The sequence below is a fragment of the Protopterus annectens genome, chromosome 10.part0 (genome assembly GCF_019279795.1).
Source record: "Protopterus annectens isolate FY-2018-M chromosome 10.part0, PAN1.0, whole genome shotgun sequence".
Taxonomy (NCBI): Eukaryota; Metazoa; Chordata; order Ceratodontiformes; family Protopteridae; genus Protopterus; species Protopterus annectens.
In genome coordinates this window covers 185,098,268-185,121,976 of record NC_056744.1, presented here as the reverse complement: position 1 = coordinate 185,121,976, position 23,709 = coordinate 185,098,268, and the positions used below count along the sequence as shown (strand labels likewise).

The window sequence follows — 23,709 nt, the reverse complement described above, 5'->3', positions numbered from 1 at the left end:
CGCCAAACCCCCCCCCCTTTTTTTCCTTAAAGTAAAATACACCATTGTTAAAACTACTATCATTAAAATCATAAAGCTGCCAACATTCCAAGATATACATGTAAAATGCAATGATCAGAGGGATGTTTTGGAAGATCAGCCCACTGACCATCGTCCCCTGATGTTTCTGATAATATGGGTCCTAGAAGATCCAAAAGGCTGGAGAAGATAGAGAGGTTGGGGTGTGCTGATGGTGAACTCAGTGGTAGTAATAATCAGCACAATAACATCCAGAACAACAACTACAATTCCCCCAGGCAGGGTTTTCAGCAGAACCAGCATCCACATTTGAGGTATCAGAAGTAATAGTGCACTGTGAATATTTTTGTATACAAAGGTTTTAAGATCTTTAACTACTGTGCTGTAACTACTACTGAGGCTGTGGGCTCCGTTTTACAAAAGGGTTTCAAGTTTGTGCCTTCTAGGCAACCTTCTGTAGTGGACTTTGTCACGGGGCTGAAACTATTCACTGGGAAGTTGAATTTGTCCTGCATTTTACCACCAGGCAATGACAATATCCCTATTTTGAAAAGATCTAGGGTCTTTAATCCATCACTTTTACAGAGTATTGATGGATTTGAATGTCTGTGTGAAAATAGTATCAGGGAGTGGTGCCGTAACAAAGGTAAGTCCAAATTTTACAACTTGGACCAATCAGACACATGAACGGTTTTCCCTGACTAAGGACAACAACATCCATATCATGGACCCTGACAAAGGGGGTGGTGTCATTGTCATGGACAAAAACGTGTATTCTTCTAAGATGTCTGAATTCTATACAATGGGACATTCTTTATTGAGGTTTCTCTCAACGGGATAAATATTGCTTACCATACCATCGATTTGGCTCCAAGATATGTTTATTACATTTGACATTACATCTCACCTTAGGCAGTACCTTTAAGCTGCTAAACCTAGAATTCCTGGTATTTTTGGTATCCTGAAGATGCACAAGTCTGTAGATAACACACCACTTAGACCTAATGTTGCCTATGGAAGTTCAAAGACAGAGCCCTTAGCTAAATATGTGGATTATAGACTCAAATCTTTCTCTACGGACAAACTCCACATTCTCAAGGATTCTTGGCATTTTTTTGCAAGTACTTTGTTCAGAACCCTATGATGACGGGGTCATTTTGGTTACTGTTGATATAAAAAGCTTATACTCAGCCATTCCTCATGGGGAGGGTATGGAGTTATTCCATTATGCTATGGACAAAGGGACCCATTTGCATAATAATGTTGTTTAACTGTTATTGCAATGCATGGAATTAGTTCTAGTAACTGTCTACTTCGATGGCGAATACTTTAAACAGAATAGGGGGGTTGCCATGGGTGCAGCTTCTGCCCCCATCTTTGCAAACATGGTGTTGTGGTCTTGGGAAACAACCAAGGTGTTTAACTCAGCCTATAATGACTATTTAAAGTTGTATTTGAAGTATTTGGATATTTTTATTTTGTGGAGTGGTGGTGTTGAATTATTGGACACGTTCATTCAATTTTTCAATGGTACTACGGATTTTTGGGAATTCACTTGCCAACATCATTTTTCAGAGATCAGTTTTCTTGATATTCTGTTAAGCAAGGATTCCATTAACAATTGCTTTTTGTCCAGTATTTTTCAGAAGCCCACCTATTCTAATGCTTTTTTTTTTACACTTTGTCAACACCCATTATGGCAGAAGCGGAACTTGGTTAAAGGGCAACTCATTAGACTTAGATGCTTGGTTTCTAATGATGCTCATTTTTATGATGAGGTTAATAAGATGAAACATATGTTCCTCAAAAGGGGTTACCCTGAGGATTTATTTGATACATTGGCACAATATGTAATCAGTTCCAAGTACACCAGATATAGAGACCTATTTTGTGCCCTTGTTGTGGTACTACCAATGGTGATGTGATATCAGCTCCCTGTGTGTCATCTAATGACCTTTCGAGAGCCTTGGTTTTACCTTATAATAAAGGTATTGATACCTTGAAAGCAAACATTGTACAACATTGGTCAAAATGCATCACTTAAATAATCTGCTGAATGAAATTTCAAATGATAGTAATACCCCTCGTTACAAACTTAAATATTGGTAAATCAGCTATACTTCATTTTGCTTTGCCAAACTAAATATTTCCATTCGCAAAATAAAATATTTTGGATTCAATGTAAAACAGACCTCACATCCTTTTTTAATGTCAGACATTAGCAGTATTTTAGGTAGCATTAACATTATCTGTACCTATGGAATAAACTGACGTTTTACCCTCTACTCCAGATGTCCACAATAAAAGTGCATTTCTTAAAACAATATAATTTACCATATTTCTATAGAGTACTTCAAAATAATCAACCATGTTTACATACTTTTTATGTGGAAAAATCATCTAGAATTAATATCTAAAAATTAATTGATCCTAAAAGCAAATCATGTCTAAAAATTCACCAAGTTCAGTAATATATATTCTATTGTATATCCTTAAGATTATTTTGCTTTCAGGTCACGGTACTAAATTTAACTTATCTCCTTGGGATAGGGTTTTGAATTCATGCAAGAAACCTAGATATAACCTTCTTTGCATTAGTATTCACAGATATAACTTCTAACATTGAGTCTATATTAACCAATAAACATAATACAATGGAATGAAAGAATTTGTTGTTTATTTAGCTGAAGTAAATACAGACATTCTTCCTGAGGTAGTGTAGCTATTATAATTTGTTTTGGGGGTGAAGGGCAGAGCCGTCATGCTGAATTCTGAGAAGAAATGTTGGGGATACAGGGGCCAAAAACATATCCCTGTTAGCCAGATTAGTACATTTTATATTATACTGAACTTTGTACAAGTTTCAGTAGTTCTACATTTCAGTTTTGTAGAAAATCTGAAAGAAGCTTGGCACCAAAAAAGTTACTCCATTATAAATCACACACAGCTAACTGCTATATATTTTATTTTAATTTTTGGGCAATTCAAAACTCCATTACTAAAGTATCATTTCAGAGTGTCTATTCATACCTCTCAACTGTACAGATTTTCGCCTCAGATCTTTGGTCCATTTTACATAAAATTGTGGTTTTCTGACAAATTAGTGGCAAATCATTAAATAGTTAGGTTAGAAAATAATGACACAGACATTTATGTTTCAGGCTTCAGAAAATTCATTCCAATGCAAAACCTGTTATTCTATCAACTTTCTAAATTTGTAAAAACAGTATTTAAAAATTGTCCCTGTTTAGGGGCCCTTTTCTCACTTTTATGACTTTGTCATGATTTCTTGCTCTTAGAGATCGAGAGGTAGGATGTCTATATATTTTTTTTCTATATTTCCCTTTCAGCCATTTTGGCCATCAATCCATCCCCCAAATGGATTTGAGCACATTTACTCCATAGAGGTGGCAGGACCCAGATAAACTGGGTAGAAAACTGCTTGGAGGGGTGGTCATCCCAGCAAACAATCAAGGAGTTAGACATCCTTGCTAGCATCCTAACTTATGACACTGTACATATCCTAACTCCCTACCACCTTGTGTTGACAAGGGCATACTGACCACCTATTCCCCACAATCTGACACTGTGCGCTACATCAAATATGAAAGTAAGAGCTACCATCACCAGCTTGGATGGCCCACCTATGCCATCTCTCTACTCAAGACTAGCCCCTGCCCTCCAACACAGGGTGAGTCTTTCTGGAGCTGTGGGCTTGGCCAACCAGGGTCACTGATCCTCCACTCTAGGAAGGCCACACCAATCCTCCCTTGCATTATCCATCAAATACCCAAACAATTACTTCAGCTTGTATTGCCTGTGTCTCAGTCAGGGCTTTATACCCATATACCACCAAAAAGGCTTAGAAATTCTAAATCTTGATTTAAAAGAGAGCAAAATAATTTGAATAGTATTCAAAAATCTTCATGTAGTGAACAGCACTAAAACAAATAACTTTGGTCTATCATCAATGCATTTCCCACTTCATGTGGTGTATTTATTTTGAGGAGAACCTTACTCAGTCGTGACCAAGTAAAAAAAAAAAAAAAAACAGAAAACATGTATGCAACAAAAATATGGCAATACTAACTGCTTAGTTAGAACAAGCAAATACTGTACGCAAAATCAGGTGATACAAAAGTAAAGCTCAGTTGTGTAAGTAAACGTACCATAACTGTACATGTTCTAGAAGATCACAGCTGCAGCAGAATAATTAAACAAGTGTATTACTATAACTTAGAAAATCAATAGTGAGAGAAGGCCAATAAACTAAGATTCCAGAAGCTCATGGAGCATCACTCTAGCAAAGCCTTGTTCTGGACCTGGAAAAGGAATCCAATGTGTAATGCTTTGTAAAGGTATGTACACAGGACCAAGTCACTGCCTTCAGAATACTTCTATAGTCCACCTCTTTCCATAAGGTCACTAAAGCCACAGCCCTTATGGAATGGGCCCTACCACTGCCTGTAGGTGGCTTATTACGGTGAGTGTAACAAAAAGCAATAGCATGAGTAACCACCTAGAAATTATCAACTTTGACACTGGTTGACCTTTCCTCTTAACCTTGTAAAACTAGGCTATCTGCCCTAGGGCATTTATAAGCCTAGCCAGAATGTGTTTGGCTTTCGCCACCCATTTTAAATTTATTTTGCTATGCCCTTTTTCGAGGTTAGTACACTGTGCCTCTGTCCAACAGTGACACAGAAGTGATACCCGGGGTAAACCTACGATCTCCCATCCACTCATCAAGATTCCTCTTGAAGAGAGTCAATGAGGGACTCTGCCTAACCTGGACTGGGATTTTATTCCAGAGTGAAGGGAGCCTCTGGGTTATGAATCTGTCCCTCCAGCATGTCCTATTTATTTCAGTGCTGAGGTTCAAGTCTCTCGAGCGCGTAGCTCAATGGGATTTGGATTTTCTGAGGTGCAGCATGTCCATTAATTCCGGGTTGGACATGACTTTATACGTCAGGCACAGATCGCCTCTGAACAGGCGTTTTGCCACTGAGTAGAGCTGGAGTTTCTTTAACCGGGCAGCATATGGCATCTGATTGAGCCCTTTGATCCTCTTGATGAGGTACTTTTGGGGTCTTTCCAGTTGCTGCAGGTGTCTGGTAAGGTACATCCCAAAAGGGGCATTGTACTCAATTATGGACCTGATGAGGGATGAGTAAAGAGGCACGATGACCTCCCGTGATCTAGATGTGAATCCCTTCATGATTAGGTGGGCTATATAAAATGTTTTTCTAACCACTTTGGCCACGTGGTTGTCAAATGAGAGATTGCTATCAACTTGGGTCCCCAGGTCCCTAATTACTTCTTCTGTACTTAATGGATTACCACCTATGTGGTAATTTGTGGGCACTTTGTTTTTGCCAAAGGGGATGACTATACACTTTTTGGCATTTAGCTTGAGGCCAGGGCTCTGGCACCAGTTGTCTGTTTCTATGAGGCCCTTTTTGGAGGATGCTTGTGTTGGCTGGAGAGTCGATTATGGCGCCCAGTTTGCAGTCATCTGCGAACTTGGTCAGTCACAGTCCTTCCATGTTTGCCTGTACCTCCGAGAAATATATACCGAACAAGAGAGGTCTCAGGACTGAGCCTTGTGGGACACCACTTGTAACTGGTTTGGAGTCTGACATGGCTCCAGCAATTCTAACCATGTGAGTTCTGTCCTTGAGTCAGTTTGCAATCCATCTAGTGACATAGGGGTTTATATTTAAGCTGGTGAGCTTATCTATAATACCCGAGTGGGGTATTGTATCGAAGGCTTTTGCGAGGTCCAGGTAGGCTGTGTGGACTACCTTCCCCTCGTCAATGACCTTGGTGACTGTTTCAAAGAAATCAACCAGGTTTAAGAGGCAGGATCTGCCCTTAAAGCCGAACTGGGTAGGATCCAGTGTCTGTAGGTCCCCAATATCTTTATTTATGAGGTCCATGATGATCCTTTCCATAACTTTGCAGACCAAGCTAGTCAGGCTTATGGGGCGATAGTTTCCAGGATCCGTTGAGGCACCACCTTTACGGAGAGGGACCACTGTTGCTGTACGCCACACTTTGGGCACATATCCTGTAGTAAGGCTGAGATTGAACAGTAGTTTTATGTTTGGGTTTAGCTCTTTTTGGAGTTCATGTAGGACGCAGCCCGGGACACCGTCTGGTCCCATTGATGCTGTGTTTTTTGCTTTGGAGAGGGCGGCTCTTACCTGAGCATCTGAGATGTCAGGGGGGCAGCACTCTGCTGGGATAGATATTTGCCCTTTTGGTGGGGAGGGGGGGGAGAAGTTTGCGCTGAACCTGTCAGCTAGGATTGTTGGCAATGTCTGTGGGTTCAGTGTATTTTTTGTCATTTTGGACTAATTCTGAGCATATCTGGGAATTACCACCCAGGTTCCTAACATAACTAAAGAAAGCCTTATGATTATCCTTAGTGTCCTGTGCAATTTTTCTCTTGAAGCTGGCCTTAGACAATTTTATGAGTGCCCGTAGTTTTTTGCTAATACTGATCAGTGATGCCTTCCCTTTTTGGGATTTTGCTCTATCATTTAGTAGCTTCCTCCTCCTATTGTATAGTTTCTTTATGGCTGGGGTCCACCAGACAGGACGTCTGCCTTTGGAGGATTGGGTCTTGGTTTTATTTGGGATCGCATGATCCATGCATTCCTGAAGGTGTTCATAGAATGCGTTTATAAAGGATTCTGCGGTCTGGGCCGCATTTTCCACAGGCCCGGGGGCTTTGAAGGATTCCACCTCGGTTTTGAGTGTGAAATTTGCTTTAGAGAAGTTTTTCACTGTGGTTTTCTGGGCAGGGGGTGGGGTCGGGATGTGAATATCCAGTGAGATTAGTTTATGGTCTGATCTTACCAGTGAGGGATACACTTCTGGTCTGGAGCATAGAGTCCCCATGTTGGTGATGATCAGGTCCAGTATGTTTTCCCCTCTTGTGGGAGTGGTAACAAGTTGTTCCATAGCATTTGAGTTTATAAATTCTAGGAACCTTTGGGCTAGGGTGTTGGAGCTAGAGTAATGCTCCCAGTCTATGTTTGGGTAGTTGAAGTCGCCCAATATAATGGTGTTTGGAGAGACCTTCACATTTTCCAGTGTTCTCAGTAAGGCAGAGTGGGGTTCCTGGGTTTGGGAGGGTGGTCTGTAGCAGGCTATAAACTGGAAGGCAGTTTTACCCACTGTTAGTTGCACATGGATAGTCTCTGATGCTTCGTGCTTTGCCACCAACCTGGAGATGTGGGTATCTTTGATGAATATTGATACTCCCCCTCCTTTTGTGGTTCGGTCCATGTTTTGGGGCCGAAAAGCATGGTAAGAGGTATAACCTGGTAGTGCTGGGGTGCTCTCGGGAGCCCTAAACCAGGTTTCTGTTACTGCACAGATATCGATGTTCTCCATGCTAAGGAGAGTTTCGAGTGCGTGCATCTTGAGGTTTAGACTTCTGGCGTTGAGTAGCATTCCTCTTAGTATCTTATCCCTTGTGATACCTATGGAGGTGGGTTTGTCTTTTGAGCCTTGCCTAAAAAAGGCACTATGGGGGTAGCAAGAGCCTTTGCCAATATCCGAAAGCCCAGGGGTGACAGGTGCAAGCCATCCCTAGCGAAGCATCGTGGCTTGTCGAGCATATCATCCCAAGCTGACAGGCATTGGATCCCCTTTGAATGACACCAGTACTTAAGCCAATTGTTGAAATTGATAATCTTGTCTTCATATTGTGGCATCATTCTTGGTGAGGGTAAGATGCTACTCAAGGTGAGGGTCATACCGGTCTGGGCTACATGCTCAGAGAGCTTCTTTATGTCTCTTTTCATGTAGTCCAGGGAGGTACGTCTCAGGTCATTCACACCAGCATGGACAATGACTGAGTCGTATTTGTACTTGCCTTGGAGTGACCTGAGTGCTTGTGTTATGTGGCAGATCCTAGCGCCCGACAGGCTGCTCACCGTGACCCTCTCCTTGTTCAGCCTGGTGAGCGGGACGTCAGTGTGCCTGACGATAGAGTCACCTATTACAAGTGTATCAGGTGTGTTGTTTAGTCTTAAGGGCTGTGACTGTTCGGCACACTGGCTTTGTGAGATATGTGTTGCACGTGTTTTGTTTTGGGGTAGCGGTTGCTTGAGTGTCTGCTTTGGAGGTCTCTGCTGCTTAGGCAGATCTTTATTTAGAGCCTCCGAGTATGCTTTTATGTGATTATGTGTTTGGTTTGCTGTCGTGGTAGGTCTATGTGAGAATGGAATTGTAGTGAGTGTGGTTTCCTTCTCCTCCTGACTGGTTATGCCAGTACTGAGTTGAGAGAGCTTAGCCTCCAGTTTGGCTATATGGTTACATCTCTCATGTGTTGGAATTTGTTGGGAGAAGGAGAGGGTTGTCTGTGTACATGAGGCAGTTGTAACATTGCCTCAAGATTCCCAGATTCACCAGCTGGACCGGAGAGGAGATTGACAACTGACCTTTGGACATGCTAGAATAACATTGGGAATTCCTTAATTGAAAACAAGGGCCAGTGGGGAGTGAGGGTGTAGTGCTTTTAATTTTTAGTGCTGACTTATATAATTGCTTTAGTGAGCAAGTGCCATGTAACTTAAGTGCAATGTGTTACAGGCAACTTAAATGCAAAAACGACAAACAGTAACTTTCTTTCAAGCGAAACAAGGAAATAAGTACAGTAAGCAATGCAGATTTCACTAGTGATCCACAGAAGCGTTGATAAGCCATGTATTAGGTGGAATTAGCGTTCCAGGGAAATAACAAGCAAACAACAAGCATATAAACAAAGCTAGATTCAGCAGGCCTGGATTTAGTCTATGCTACAGCAAACAAGGTGTACCAATTTCAGTAAGATACAGTTCAAATATTCAGGCACTATAAACCTTTAACCAGAAATTCCCAGCTCAGAAGGGCAGAGTCCAGCCTCTTCTCCCACAAGAGTGCAGACCACGAACCTTCTTAATGTAAAATAACTGGCCTGAAGCCCAAGTGCTTAAACCAGAACTAATACACTTTAAGAACAACAGACACTGGGCTCTCAATCAGCAGTTTCCAACTCAGAAGGATAAAAGCTACCTGTCCTGCCACCACAGTGCATGCCACAAAACTTCTTAATGTAAAACAACTGGTATGAAGCCCAAGTGCTTAATCCAAAAGACTTAGAATGATAGCTACACTTTAATCAAGTTACTACCAAGCAGTAATAAATACAATTGAATACTTTAGAGAATGCCTGGATTAGTGCTCAAGTTACACAAACAAAGCTAGATCCAGCAGGCCCGAATCCAGTCTATGCCACAGCAAACAAGGCGCACCAACTTCAGTAAGGAGCAGTTCAGATATGCATGCACTATAAGCCTTTAACCAGAAATTCCCAGCTCAGAAGGGCAGAGTCCAGCCTCTCCTCCCACAAGAGTGCAGACCACGAACCCTCTTAATGTAAAATAACTGGCATGAAAGCCCAAGTGCTTAAACCAGAATTAATACACTTTTAGAATAACAGACACTGAGCCCTCAATCAGCAGTTCCCAACCTAGAAGGATGTAAGCTACCTGTTCTGCCACTACAGTGCAGATCACAAACCCTCTCAGTGCAAAACAACTGGTCCAAAGCCCAAGTGTTTAAACCAAAAGGCTTAGAATGAGTTACACCAAGCAGTAATAAATACAATTGAGTACTTTTAAGATGATGCAAAAGTAAAATAAAGTAGGTAGAAACACAAGTACAGAATTTTTTTTTTTTCTGAACAAGTGCTGAGATCAAAGAAACAGATTTGAGTGTTGAAACTAGAAAACTGGCTAATTATAAGGAAAAAAAACTAAGCTAGAAGGCTTCCCTCCAACACAGAAGGGCTTGGGGGCTCAGTAGCCCACAAATAGTCTATACCACTTAACAGGAAAGGCAGGAAACAAGCTTAAATTTTTTTTTTCTGTTTCCCAGATGCTCTCTTTGTACACAGTAGGAGTGCCTGAAATCAGAATGAGATGGGCCCAGAAGGCGTATCCAAACATAAATTTACAAGAGGGGCGGGCAGTTTCAAGGCCACTAAGATTAACACCAAAACAAAAACAGGGAGGGTGGGTGGCACTAACTGAAGAGCAGAGTCAAAACTTCCAGTTCAGTTAATATTCCTGCAACACAGGTAAAATCAATTTAAATACTGTATTTTTTGAAAAAAAATTGTGCAGATAAAGGTACTTAAATACTCTTATACGTCCAGTTGAATACAGCTAGTTCTTAGCCGGCCAAAGCTGAGGTTTTTAAGCAGAAAATATTTCACACTGTACCACTTAAATAGGCAAGGACAGGAAATCAAAGAATGTGGCTACCCCCACACCTGTAATTACTAGCAAATAACAAAATTCAGCAAACACTGACTAACTTCCAGTTCAGTTAATATTCCTGCAACACAGTTAAAATCAATTTAAATACTGTATTTTTTTGAAAAGTTTTTTTCAAGGTAGTATCTGAACTGCCTCAGGGCATTCAGTGTGAAGACTCTTTTCTCCACTTATCTTGGGTTCATTAAAGACGACAGGGAGAACAGTTTGGCTTAAAAGTAAACTCAGAGACCACTTTAGGTACAAATGAAGTATTAGTTCTAAAATAAACCCTGTCCTTGTGAAAAAAAAAAAAAAGAGATAAAGTTGACTCAATACAAGTACTTATAACTCAGATATTCTCCTAGAAGATGTCAGAGCCGTGAGTAAAACAGGCTTCTGTGCTAAGAACCTCAATTTCAACCAGATGAATTGGTTCAAATGGAGACATAGTAAACTTTTCAAGTACGAATTTGGGATCCCAAAGAGGAGCCACCTGTTTCTGGGATGGATGGATGGATGTACGACACCCCTTTCAAAAATTGTCTGACGTTAACATAGTTAGAAAAGGGACGAGGAATAAAAGGACAGAGAAGAAGAAATGGCAGAAAAAGGCATGCTAATAAAGGAATAAGGTAAACCAGAGGACAATAACTCACACAAATAATCAAGAACCAAAGGCAGCCAGGCCTGAAGATGGTCCTGGTTCTTGAACTGGGAACAAACAGAAAATGTTTTCCGCCTGCACATATAGGACATCCAAGTAGCATTTTTGCACCTCCTTCAGTACCTGCTGCACACGGTCAGAAAACAGGTACCCACAAGTATTACAATTCTATCAACCAGGTAATTAGTTGAAGATTTTTCTGGTTGAGGTGCATCACACAGCCCATGTCTTGTGTGAGCAAATCCAGTCTGTGGGGAAGCTTGTGTTAACTGCCTTTTTCCAGACTGAAAAGAGAGGAGAACTACTGTTGCCTGGGTTAAAAAAATAGAAAACGCCACAATTTTGAAGTCATCCTGAATCTTCAGAAGAACCCTGGATATCAGAAGAAAGGGTGGAAAAGCATACCAAAACATTCTTGTCCATGGGAATGAGAAGACATGCGTTTTTCAGGCCAGTGTGCAAGGAGGAGCACGGGTTCTCGAGCTATGTGCTCTGAAAGGAGGTGAATACATCTACTTGATGCACTGAACACAGCTGAATCTAATCCTGAAAAATCCCAGGATGATATATCAATCTAGGAGGGCTCTGTTCTAGTCCTGCAGAGCATGTCTGCAATCAGATTTTGCTCTGGCTGAATATATGAAGACTGCAGTGCCAAACTGAGCTGAGTAACTATCACTCAGGATGTGACAGCCACTCTACAAACAGGGTAAGATCTGGTACTCCATGTGTGTTAATATGTACATCATCACTGTTGCATTCATGTCTATACTAGCAGAAGGACTGGGGACCAGAGATGACTTAAGGCTTTCAAAGCATTGATCACGGCCAACCATCTGTCTGATATTTATGTGCTACTATCTCTACCTGCATGGTTCTACAGAACTTGCACCTTTATCCCTCTAGAAACTGCACCCCAAACCAAGCCTGATGCAAGTGTAGTTACAGACTGCTTGGCGGTGAAAAGGGAGAGTAGAAGACTTGGATTGCAAGAGATGTAGCCTAGCCACCAAAGAATATCAATATCCCTTTTTACAAATCCCAGGACTGGAATCCAAAAAGGAATAAAAGGGTTTTGATACTGAAACCCAGACCGATCTGAAGTATCACTGTGTTTTCCTCATGGTGACTCAGACCAGGAAAGCGTGAGAATCATACATGCCATGTATCCAATAAACCTGAGAAATTCCCTTGTAGATTCATGGCTTTGACTGGAGAAACACTGGAAGAACTGCTGAAAGTGCTCTACATCAGAGGAAAAAATGTCTCTGTGGAGCAGATTCCAACAGACATTCCAGGACTACAATTCTGTGGGAAAGAATGAGGGATTTCTGAAGGCCAATTTGAAAACTCAGACTGAGTAGAAGATTCTGGACTGTTTATAAAGATTCTTAACAACTGGAAAAGTTTGCAAAGATAACACAATCTTCCAGCTATGGAAAGCTGTGAATGCCTTGAAGCACGGACAGCAGCATGACACATTCTAAATATCCTTGAGGCTATGGAAAGTCCAAAGGGTAAGAAAAAAAACTGATGATGTAACCCAGACACAAATCATCTGGGGGGGGGGGGGCTACTGAACTACTTGCTAATGGGAATGTGGGATTAGGAGTCCTTTAAATCTAGCTTTACCATGAAGTCTATGGGGGGGGGGGGATGAGGGGAGAAAGGACTGAATGGGATAATGTTTTGAACTTGGGAATCTTAACAAAATGATTTAGAAAAGAAAAGTCCAGTACAGGTCTCCAAGGTTTTTTTGGCACCAAAGAGGGATGGCTCCTGAATAAAAATCTTTGCATATGTGGGAGGGATACAAGTTTTACAACTCCATGAGCCAGCATCTGGTGCATAATGGGACAAAAGAGAAATGCTGTTTACTGGGCAAGGATGAATCCCATGAGAAAGGAGAGGGATTTCCTTTGCCAGGTGTAACCCTGGATTCTCTTGAGATCCCATCTCTATAACAATCGTGTTTCACAAAAGAAGATGAATTCTCAGAAAAATGGAGAGGTTGCCAGGGTGGGAGTCAGGGAACAGCCTGAAAAGGCAGATAGTAATTCTGACAGAAGAATGTCCTTGGCTTTTTGAGGAGTTTCCTTTCTGAGCCTCCTTGACATTGTTTTTTAATTTTGTTTGCTGGCAACTTCCTGTTCACACAGACTCAATGTGTCACTCAACCACAGCCCATAAGGCAAAACAACGTACCCAACACACTAGTCATAGGGGACTCTATAGTCAGACACACTGATGTCCCACTCACCAGGCTAAACAAGGAGAAGGTTACTATCAGCAGCCTGTCAGGTGCCAGGATCCGCCACATAACCCATACACTTGGGTCGCTCCACAACAAGTACAAATATGACTCTGTCATTGTCCATGTTGGCGTGAATGACCAGAGATGTACCTCCCTGGACTACATGAAAAGAGACATGGAAAAGCTCTCCGATCTTGTAGCCCAGGTAGGTATGACTGTAGCCCTGAGTAGCATCCTGCCATCACCCAGAATGATACTGCAGTACAAGGACAAAATGACCGACCAACAATTGGCTAAGTTTGTGTTGACATTCTAAGGGGATCCAGTATCTCTCTGCCTAGGATGACATGGTTGACAGACCTTGAAGCTTTGCCGGAGATGGCCTGCACTTGTCACCCCTGAGATTCCGGATACTGGCTAAGGCTCTTGCCACCCCATAGTGCCTTTTTTTGGCAAGGTTCAAAATGACAAATTCACCACCATAACATGAACAGGCAAGCAAAAACTGAGGGTAATGCTACTCAATGCTAGAAGTCTAAATCTCAAAATGCACTCCCTCGAGGCACTCCTTAAAATGGAGAACATAGATATCTGTGCAGTGACTGAGACCTGGTTCAAGGCTCCAGAGAGCACCCCTGCATTACCAGGCTATAACTCATGCCACACTTTTCGGCCACCTAATCTGGACCGAAACACCAAAGGTGGAGGTGTGTCCATATTCACCAAGGATATCCACACCTCCAGGCTAGTTGCTCAGCATAATGCATCAGAGGTTATCCAAGTGCAACTAACTCTGGGCAAAACTGCAATCCAAATTGTAGCTTGCTACAGATCCCCCACCATGCCCCAAGATTCCCACTCCTCTTTTCTTGATATACTGGAAAATATTAGGGTTAAACCAAACACCCTAATAATGGGTGATTTCAACTTCCCCACCATTAACTGGAAAAATTACTCATGTACCAACTCCTTCGCACAACGCTTTCTGGAATTCATAAATTCCAATGCCCTGGAACAACTTATCCACACCCCCACCAGAGGCAACAATATCTTAGACCTAGTCATTACCAAGATGAGTGACCGATGTTCCACACCTGAAATCAACTCCTTGTTGGTCATATCTGACCACAAGCTAATCACCCTAGATATACACATCCCACCCCCACCCCCCATTAAGGAAACCACAGTAAAAAACATATCCAAAGCCAACTTCATGCTTCTAAAGACAGAAGTGGCAAACTTCATGACACCCATGTAGATGGATAATACAGGTACGACTGCTGAATCCTACCCAATGCACTCTATAAGCACTTAAACGAGTGCATGGATCATGCTATCCCAAAAAGAACCAAGACGTTATCCTCAAAGAAAAAGGAAGCTAATCTGGTGGTCCCCTGCCATAAACAAACTCTACAACAGAAGGAAGAAACTGTTGCAAAAGAGAGTAAAATCCCATGAGTGGAGGAGCTCCCTGATCAGCCTCAGTAAGAAGCAGAGATCCTTTATAAGATCCTCCAAAGTTAGCTAAGAAAACAAAATCGCCACTGATTCTAGGGGCAACCACAAAGCATTCTATAGCTATGTCAAGAATCTCAATGGCAACACCCACATCTGCTCTGAGTTACAGAACAGCACAAAAATTACAGAACCAACTGATATTGCCAACATCCTGGCAGATAGGTTCAATGCTAACTTTACCCCCTCTTACCCCCAAAGGGCCCATATCTATACAGGAAGAATGCAGAGTCCCTGTAATCACAACTATGCAGGTAAAGGTGGCACTCTCTAAAGCCAAAAACACAGCATCCATGGGACCAGACAACATCCCAGGCTGCATTTTACACAAACTTCAGAACGAACTGGCTTCCCACCTAAGCACCATGTTCAATCATAGCCTCACATCAGGCTTTGTGCCCACTGAATGGCACACAGCAACAGTTATCCCACTCCACAAAGGGTGAGGCCACCACTGATCCCGGGAACTATCGCCCCATTAGCCTGACGAGCCTGGTCTGTAAGGCCATGGAACGTATCATCATGGAACTCATAAACAAAGACATTGGTAACCTCCAAACTCTGGACCCCACCCAATTTGGGTGTGAAAGGTAGATCATGCCTCCTGAACCTGATAGACTTATTTGAGGCAGTCAAAGCCACAGACAAGGGTAAGGTGGTTCACACAGCTTGACCTCGCCAAGGCTTTCGACATCATCCCCCATTCTGGAATTGTAGCTAAACTCACTAAACTAGGTATAAATCCCTACGTCACAAGATGGGTTGCCAACTGGCTCATTGATAGAACCCACACTGTACAAGTTGCAGACTCCAAACTTGACGTCAAACCAGTGACAAGCGGAGTACCACAGGGTTCAGTCCTGGGACCTCTCCTGTTTGGTATATACTTCTCTGAAGTACAGGCTATCACAGAAGGCCTTTGGCTAATGAAGTTCGCAGATGACTGCAAACTAGAAGCCATAGTAAAGTCCCCAAATGATGTGGACATCCTACAGAAGGGTCTCACAGACAGATACCTGGTGTCAGAGCCATGGCCTCAAGTTCAATGCCAAAAAGTGCATTGTCATCCCCTTTGGTAAAAACTCTGCACCCATGAACTACCACATAGGTGGCAGTCTACTTAAGGCCAAATGTGTGATGAGACCTTTGGACCCAGGTGGACAGTAGTCTCTCCTTTGATAATCACAACACCACAGTAGTCAGGAAATCCTTCTATGTGGCATACCTCATCACAAAAGGGTTCTCATCCAGGAAAAAAAAAAAAAGAGGTCACTGTTCCTCTCTACTCGACACTCATTAGACCCATTATAGAGTACAATGCCTCTTTTGCAATGTACCTTAAGACATGTAGCAGCTGGAAAGGCCATAGAAGTACCTCACAAAGAGGATTACTGGCCTCAAACAGTTGCCCTACACTGACCGTCTCAAAAAACTCCAGCTTTACTCCGTAGCATATCGCCTACTCCGATGTGATCTCTGCCTAACATATAAAGCTATGTCAAACCTAGAGCTGTTGGACATGCTACACCTAAAGAAATCCCAATCCCTCCAAGCTACATGCACTAGGGACCTAAACCTTGTCACCACAATAAACAGGGCATGCTGGAGGGATAGATTCCTGTCCCAGAGACTTCCCATACTCTGAAACAAGCTACCCATCTATGTCAAGCAAAGTTACTCACTAGTACTCCAAGAAAAATCTTGATGAGTGGATAGGAAATAGGAAATACACCCCGGGGATCACTTCTGTGGCTTTGCTCGACAGGGGAACAGGAAAATAACTTTCTTGGGTGGCGTAAGCCAGGGAACCTTGTTGGCTAGGCTTACTTAGGCCCTTGGGCCGATAGCCTAGTACCTACCTATGAACCTAAATGGATTATTGAAAAAATGGGAGTAGAGGCAGAAGAGACATTTCTTTTAAAGACTTGATAATCAGAGTAACTCCTATTAGTTTTCCCCCTTTCATTATACTTCTAAGACCTAGGTTAAGAAAGGAGGTGATGATTAGTGATCAGCAGTATGGTTTCATGCCAGGAAGGAGCACTACAGATGCGATGTTTGCTCTGAGAGTGTTGATGGAGAAGTACAGAGAAGGTCAGAAGGAATTGCATTGTGTCTTTGTGGACTAAGAGAAAGCATATGACAGGGTACCTAGAGAGGAGTTGTGGTATTGTATGAGGAAGTCAGAAATGTCAGAGAAGTATGTAAGAGTGGTACAGGATATGTACAAGGGTAGTGTGACAGCAGTGAGGTCTGCGGTGGGAGTGATGGACGCATTGAAAGTGGAGGTGTGATTACATCAAGGATCAGCTCTGAGCCCTTTCTTATTTAGAATGGTGATGGACAGGTTGACAGATGAGATCAGACAGGAGTCCCTGTGGACTATGATGTTTGCAGATGACACTGTGATCTGTAGTGAGAGTAAGGAACAGGTGGAGGAGACCCTGGAGAGGTGGAGATATGTTCTAGAGAGAAGAGGAATAAAGGTTAGCAGGACTACGACAGAATATGTGTGTGTGAAAGAGAGGGAGGAAAGAGGAATGGAGAGGATGCAGGGAGTAGAGGTGGTGAAGGTGGATGACTTTAAATACTTGGGTTCAACAGTTAAGAGTAATGGTGAGTGTGGAAGAGAGGTGAAGAAGAGAGTACAGACAGGATGGAATGGGTGGAGAAGAGGGTCACTAGTGATTTGTGACAGACAAGTACCAGTAAGTGTGAAAGGGAAGGTCTACAAGAGGGTAGTGAGACTAGCTATGTTATATGGATTGGAGATAGTGGCATTGACAAAAAGGCAGGAGTCAGAGCTGGATGTGGCAGAGTTAAAGATGCTAAGATTTGCATTGGGTGTGACGAGGGTGGATAGGATTAGGAATAAGTATATTAGAGGGTCAGCCCAAGTTGGAAGGTTTGGAGACAAAGCCAGGGAGGCAAGATTACATTGGTTTGGACATGTGCTGAGGAGGGATGCAGAGTATATTGGGAAAAAGATGCTAAGGATGAAGCTGCCAAGTAACAGGAAAAGAGGAAGGCCTAAGATAAGGTTTATGGATGTGGTGAGTGAGGACATGCAGGTGGTTGGTGTGACAGAGCACGATGCAGAGGACAGGAAGAAATGGAAACAGATCAGCTGTGGTGATCCCTAATGGGAGCAGCCGAAAGAAGAAGAATTATACTACTTCTAAGACCTTGTCTGCAGAAGGGCCAAACAGAAATTCCTCATCTGAGGGAGACTTTAAAATTTCAGTTTTATAATTTTTGGGAAGATATTGAGAATGAAGCCAAGACAGTCTTCTCAAAACTGACATAGAAACAGCATCGCTAAAGGAGGAATCAGGTGCATCATAAGTACACTCTAAAATGTGCTTAGTAACTTGAGAAACTGATATAACAGAGGCCTTTAAAGATTTTGTAACCTCGGTAGAGGGAAGGCTAACGATTCACTTCTGCATGTTCTCATACCTCACAACCTCTTAGAGCAAGAAATCTGGATAAAGTCATGAATAAAAGTGGGACAAAGGCCCAAAAATAGGGATAATTTTTAAATATTGCTCTTACAAACTTAAAAAGTTGATAGAATAACAGGTTTTGTATTAGCATGCTATTTCTGAAGGGTATGAAATCTGTCATTTTCTAACTTCAATCTTTAATGATTTGCCACTAATTTGCCAGAAAACCACAATTTTATGAAACACGGACCAAAAACATGACAAAAATCCTGACATTCTGCAAAAATCTGTACAGTTGAGGGGTATGCATGTTTGCAAAAGATAAATGGGAAAACTAATATATGAGCTTGGCAGTTTAAAATTTTGAAAGTCAAGTACTAGAGGAAAATATTTTCTTCCCCAACTTATCCACTGCTTTCTTCATACCTCTCAACTGTACAGATTTTCACAGAATGTCCAGATTTTTTGCCTCATATTTTTGGTCTGTTCCTCATACAATTTGTGATTTTCTGGATTTTTGTGGCAAATCAGTGAGGACTAAATTCACTAAATAATGACAGGCATTTCAGTTTCAGACTTCATATGCTTCAGAAAATGCATGGCAACACAAGACCTTTTATTCTAGCAATCTTCTAAGTTTATAAGAACAATATTTAAAATGTGTACCTATTTTGGGGGCTTTATCCCCTATTATTTTTAGCTTTTTCCAAATTTTTTGTGCTAACAGGTTGAGAGCTGTCCTCCTTACCCTTATCAAGAGGAAGGGGGTTATAGCAGCAGTAAACTGTTTTGCAGAAGCCACTTTTTGAGTAAAAAATAAATAAATATTAGTTGGGTCAGTTTTAGGAAGTGAAAACAAATGCTTATGGGACTGAAGTACCTGTCAGACTTCCTGGGAGCAGAAGGTTGACTATCTGGTAAGCTGAGAGGAAAACATTTTCATAAGCAGGCAACACAGAAAGAACATTTATTCTGACTTAATATTGTGACAGGTAATGTTGAAATTATATTAACAGTAAGGACTATTGTTTTTTCCCTATGTTTAAATTGCTGAAAATCATAACATGAAAAAGGAGTCGGCAAACCATGCCATAAACTTAACATTGGAGTCTAGTGTCACAAACAGTTTGGCAACGAATGATCAAATTATTTTACTACCATTATCAACAACAGGCCAAAACTCTGAAAAAAGTCATGGATACAACTTCAATGAAGAAACATGGTGAAATGCTAACCAAGGAATTTAAGAAATGTCTTGTATAGAGAGATCAATTAGAGTCGTAGAAATGAAAAATTTGGAGCACATATTTAGATCACATCGAAGATCCGGATTCCGTCTGAATCAGTTTTAATTCTTCATTACACCAGTAAATGCAGATAGCTGTTTCAGTGTTTTGCAAATATTCACACACAAATAAAAATGAAGTTTGGTTAAGATACATTAGTAAGATATACATCAAAGAAAGAGAATATTTTGAGACAAGAATATTTTGAGACAATTCAAACTATAGACATCTGACAACTTGAATAAGCTTTAGTATGCTTTCAAAAAATTCAAGCTATTATTAAACATAGCAAATTAAGGGTTGAGAGCTGTTTAATCATCAGTACTAAAGACAATAAGAACGGCACTGGTATAAACAGATTGTGAGCCAATACATGGAACCGTAATTATATGTACAAAACAATTTAAGGACAGATAATGTAATGATTTAGATACAAGCATCGTACTCAGTCAGCTTTCTCAAAATTTAGTTCTACTGGCTACAAGAATTTTAATCTCTTATCACTATTCAATACCATGAAAACATATGCAGAATGTAAAACACAAATAAGTTAAAATGTGTATTACAATGGTTCCACACTTAATCCTTTATTCCTTAAAAACAAAGTTCTTGTTAAAACAGAGTACGTAATACTTTTTAAATTTTCTTCATGCACACAGCCTGCACAAGTTCATGCTGATGCTGTTCCTGTCTATAGGACAAGTTCATTGAATTATCACAAATTATACTACATCATTCCCCAGCACTTTTATGTCCAAAATCTTTAAGTCATTCATTTTCATTAGCCCAAGGGTCATGGGAAGCTGTAGTTTATCACAGCAAGCAAGGGATATGAAACAAAGTTATGAATAGGACTCCATTCCACCACAGGCATGCACACGTGCACACTCATTTTATATATGTATTGTGTACACACACACACAGATACACATGCTTAATAGCACTTTAGAACCTCACCAATCTACCTGTTGCATTTTGACTCACACACAGGCATACCACATAAACACAAACTGATACATGTGCTTAAAAGCAATTTAAATCATTCCACTTGCAGCATGTCTATGGGACGTGGAAGGAAACTAGACTTGGAAAAACATTAACTTAAGACCATTCATTTAAATGCCTCAATGGAGAGAGGTTCATTTTCCAGAATATTTCAGCAACTTGAAACAAAATTAAGCAAAAAGAGTCTTCCTACACATTACAGCCCAGTATTTAAAGAAGAAATGGATAACTAAAAAGATAGGGGAATTTAGAACAGGTTAAAAAGTGGCAAATGATTAAAAAAATACAAAAAAAAAAAAAAAAAAAAAAGAGAGAGAGCAAAATGCCGATATACCAAAAATAGCAAAGTTTTCATATTTCCTCATCAAATATTGAATGGTATTTTGCGTCAGGGATCAGGGGCCCTACCACATCAACTTAATGGGAGCTGACTAGGGTACAGATCCTTGAATGGGGAAACAAGTGCTTTCGTCTGGATCGACAAGTTCAGTGTGAACTGCAGAAAATGGCTCACTTGTTTAAAGTTTCCCAAGACTCCTGTGCTTACCAGCAGACCAATCCAGCAAATACTGCTATCCAGACAAAGCAGGAGGAAGGCGACTTCTTTGTTTCTTCTGCTTCTCCTTTCTTACAGCAGCACAGGCATGTTAAGTACACCAACAGAAAAAGCAAGTTGAAACCCAGACAGATGGCTGCAATAATTGCCAGGAAAATCAAGGACTGAAAAACATAAAAAAAAAGTTATACATTACAAAGCTAGAATATTATGAGCATATAATTAGTTTTGAGCAACTTTAATTGGCAATTTTGCACACAATTATTCTGAAGTCCTAAAATCTTTGCAGTTCACTTTAGTCATTTTCCTTTCTATGACTCCCAATATGTTAAAAATGGAAAATGTGTACTTTAGTAAATATTCTAATAGCTCAGTATTTGCAGAATTTAATAAAAATTAGCTGCTTATGTTTTTACACCAGTGTGTTCCACAAAGTAGTACATTACAGATACAGGTCAAAAAGTTTATAAGGGAACACAGGCTGACTTGAAGGTGGCCTCAGTATACAAAAAAGTTAAAATATGTCAGAAATGTTAATGCCACACAGGAGTAAGCAGTTTGATCGTTTGACAGGCAGTACTAAAGCATTTACAATGCTCTGAAATAATTTTGTAGACTGGGAGTCTGTTGTCCATTGAAAATGAAGACCTATGATGTATCATTGTATATACTGCTGCAAATCACGTTAGGCAGGTCATCAAAACACACTGAATGCAAATAAACATTTTGGTAGAAGCATCATTTAGAGAAATTATAATCGGTAAACACATTGTCAAATCAGTACCTAAAACTCAATGAAAAAATGTTTCAAAAAAGATTTTGCAGTGGACCACATGAAATTCTATATCCCTTTTAAATACACTACCACTGTCACAATTACAGCACATAAATAGAAACTGAAAAACTGCGCCAGACCAGATTATGCATATGAAATGCCAAATAACATGCTCAAAATTAGCCAGGAAGAACTCTTTGATATATAATCTACATATTTCTATTGGTTTATTGCATAACTATTTTAAACTACGCCACATTCAACTAAATGGAATTTACCCAAATAGACTTTCGACAAAGTGAGATTTCAACCTGGATACATTGTTTTGAAATTCATTCAAAAGGGATTCCTCTATAGGCCAGCATTCTATGCCTCGATTTATAGTTCTATATTTAAACAATACATTTGTTATCATAATGCTCCTATCCCAACACACACAAATGAAACAAAAAGATTACTTGTGCATGGAGAGCTCTACCCTCCAACACCATACTTAAATATATACTAATTCCATGATTGCACAATGGGGAAGAAAGTGAAATACATCAACCTATGCTGTATTTGACCCTCTCAGCTTTGACTACAGCATAATTGCATATATTCAACAACAACCATTTCTACCATCAAAACTTGGCCACAACTACAGCATAACACAACTAAAACAGCTGCATCCATATTACATATCTAGAATACACAATACATATCTTCACTCAGAGATGAACCGGATTAATAACTTATTAGCATATAAAAGTGAGCAAATCCATTCCACACAAATCTTCAAACATTATTAATATCTGAATCAAATACTAAACCAAGTGACTAAAATCACTACAAGCAATTGTTTAACAAAATGAAATCAAAATAATGAAAATAAAATATAGGATGACCAGAGAGTAAAATGCAAACTAATCCATAATTAAATAATAATGCAGCGAAACAAATCAATGCTGTATGGGGTCTAGCTTTTATATATGTATACTTTAAATGGGGGCTTTTACTCAACCCTGGAAAATGAAAGTTATCGAACTGCACTTGCCAATATTATTGTTGCTTTTCTGACAATAGGTCCAAATCTCTATCACATGAACACTTTTCTAGAAAATGAAATTCAATTTTATAAGAATGTCACTTCTCTTAAATATACTCTTCTGGCCATTCTTAACATTTCTTGCATGTTCAGAAATGTACACACACATCATCATAGTGGTCTTGCCTGTATAAAAACACTTGCAAGAGTTGCACTCGGCTATGTAAACCACACTGTTAGCAATGCATGTAAACCTGTCACTGAACCAAAGGAACTAGCAGTACATGACTCCCACACTTATGAATCCTCTTGCATAAATCAAACAGTACCAGAAATACAAGGACCTGAATTTTATTTGTGACTTAAACAGAACATGCTGGAGAGACATTGTCCAGGAGACTGCACCTCCTATGGAGCAGGCTTCCCATTCATGTGAAGCTGAGTTTGTCTATTACCCCGTTTAAGTGTAACTTGGACCAGTGAATGGAGAATAGGAAATTTATGCCAGGCCTGGTATCCATGCGTCTTACAGACAGAGTATTATCCTATTTGGATACAGGACATCATTATTCTTCTGTGAAAACTTGGCTAGGCTTAGAAAGGCCCCCTGGGTTGTTAGCCTAGTAAAAATCTACAAATCTATGAGTTACCATATTTAATGGCTATTGGTAACATAGCACTACTCAAAGACATCTTAAGAAAATGTTATTTTAGATACCAGGAAATGTTGGTAATAGAATGCTTAGACAGAAATCAAGTGGGACAGGTTTTCTTGGGAAGCTGAACACTGAAGTTGTACGTAAAAAATCAAACTGCAATGTCTGTCTATAGGTAGTTACACATGTTT

At 40.5% G+C, this 23,709-nt stretch overlaps 1 protein-coding gene across 1 annotated transcript in view; it reads right to left on the bottom strand.

The window, feature by feature from the left end:
* TTYH2 (tweety family member 2) overlaps positions 1-23,709 on the bottom strand; it is a 2,201,930-nt gene that overhangs the window by 1,642,480 nt on the left and 535,741 nt on the right. The window contains exon 2 of the mRNA XM_044085133.1: positions 21,052-21,224. Within this exon, the coding sequence (XP_043941068.1) occupies positions 21,052-21,224 (173 nt within the window). The remainder of the gene's footprint in view (positions 1-21,051; positions 21,225-23,709) is intronic.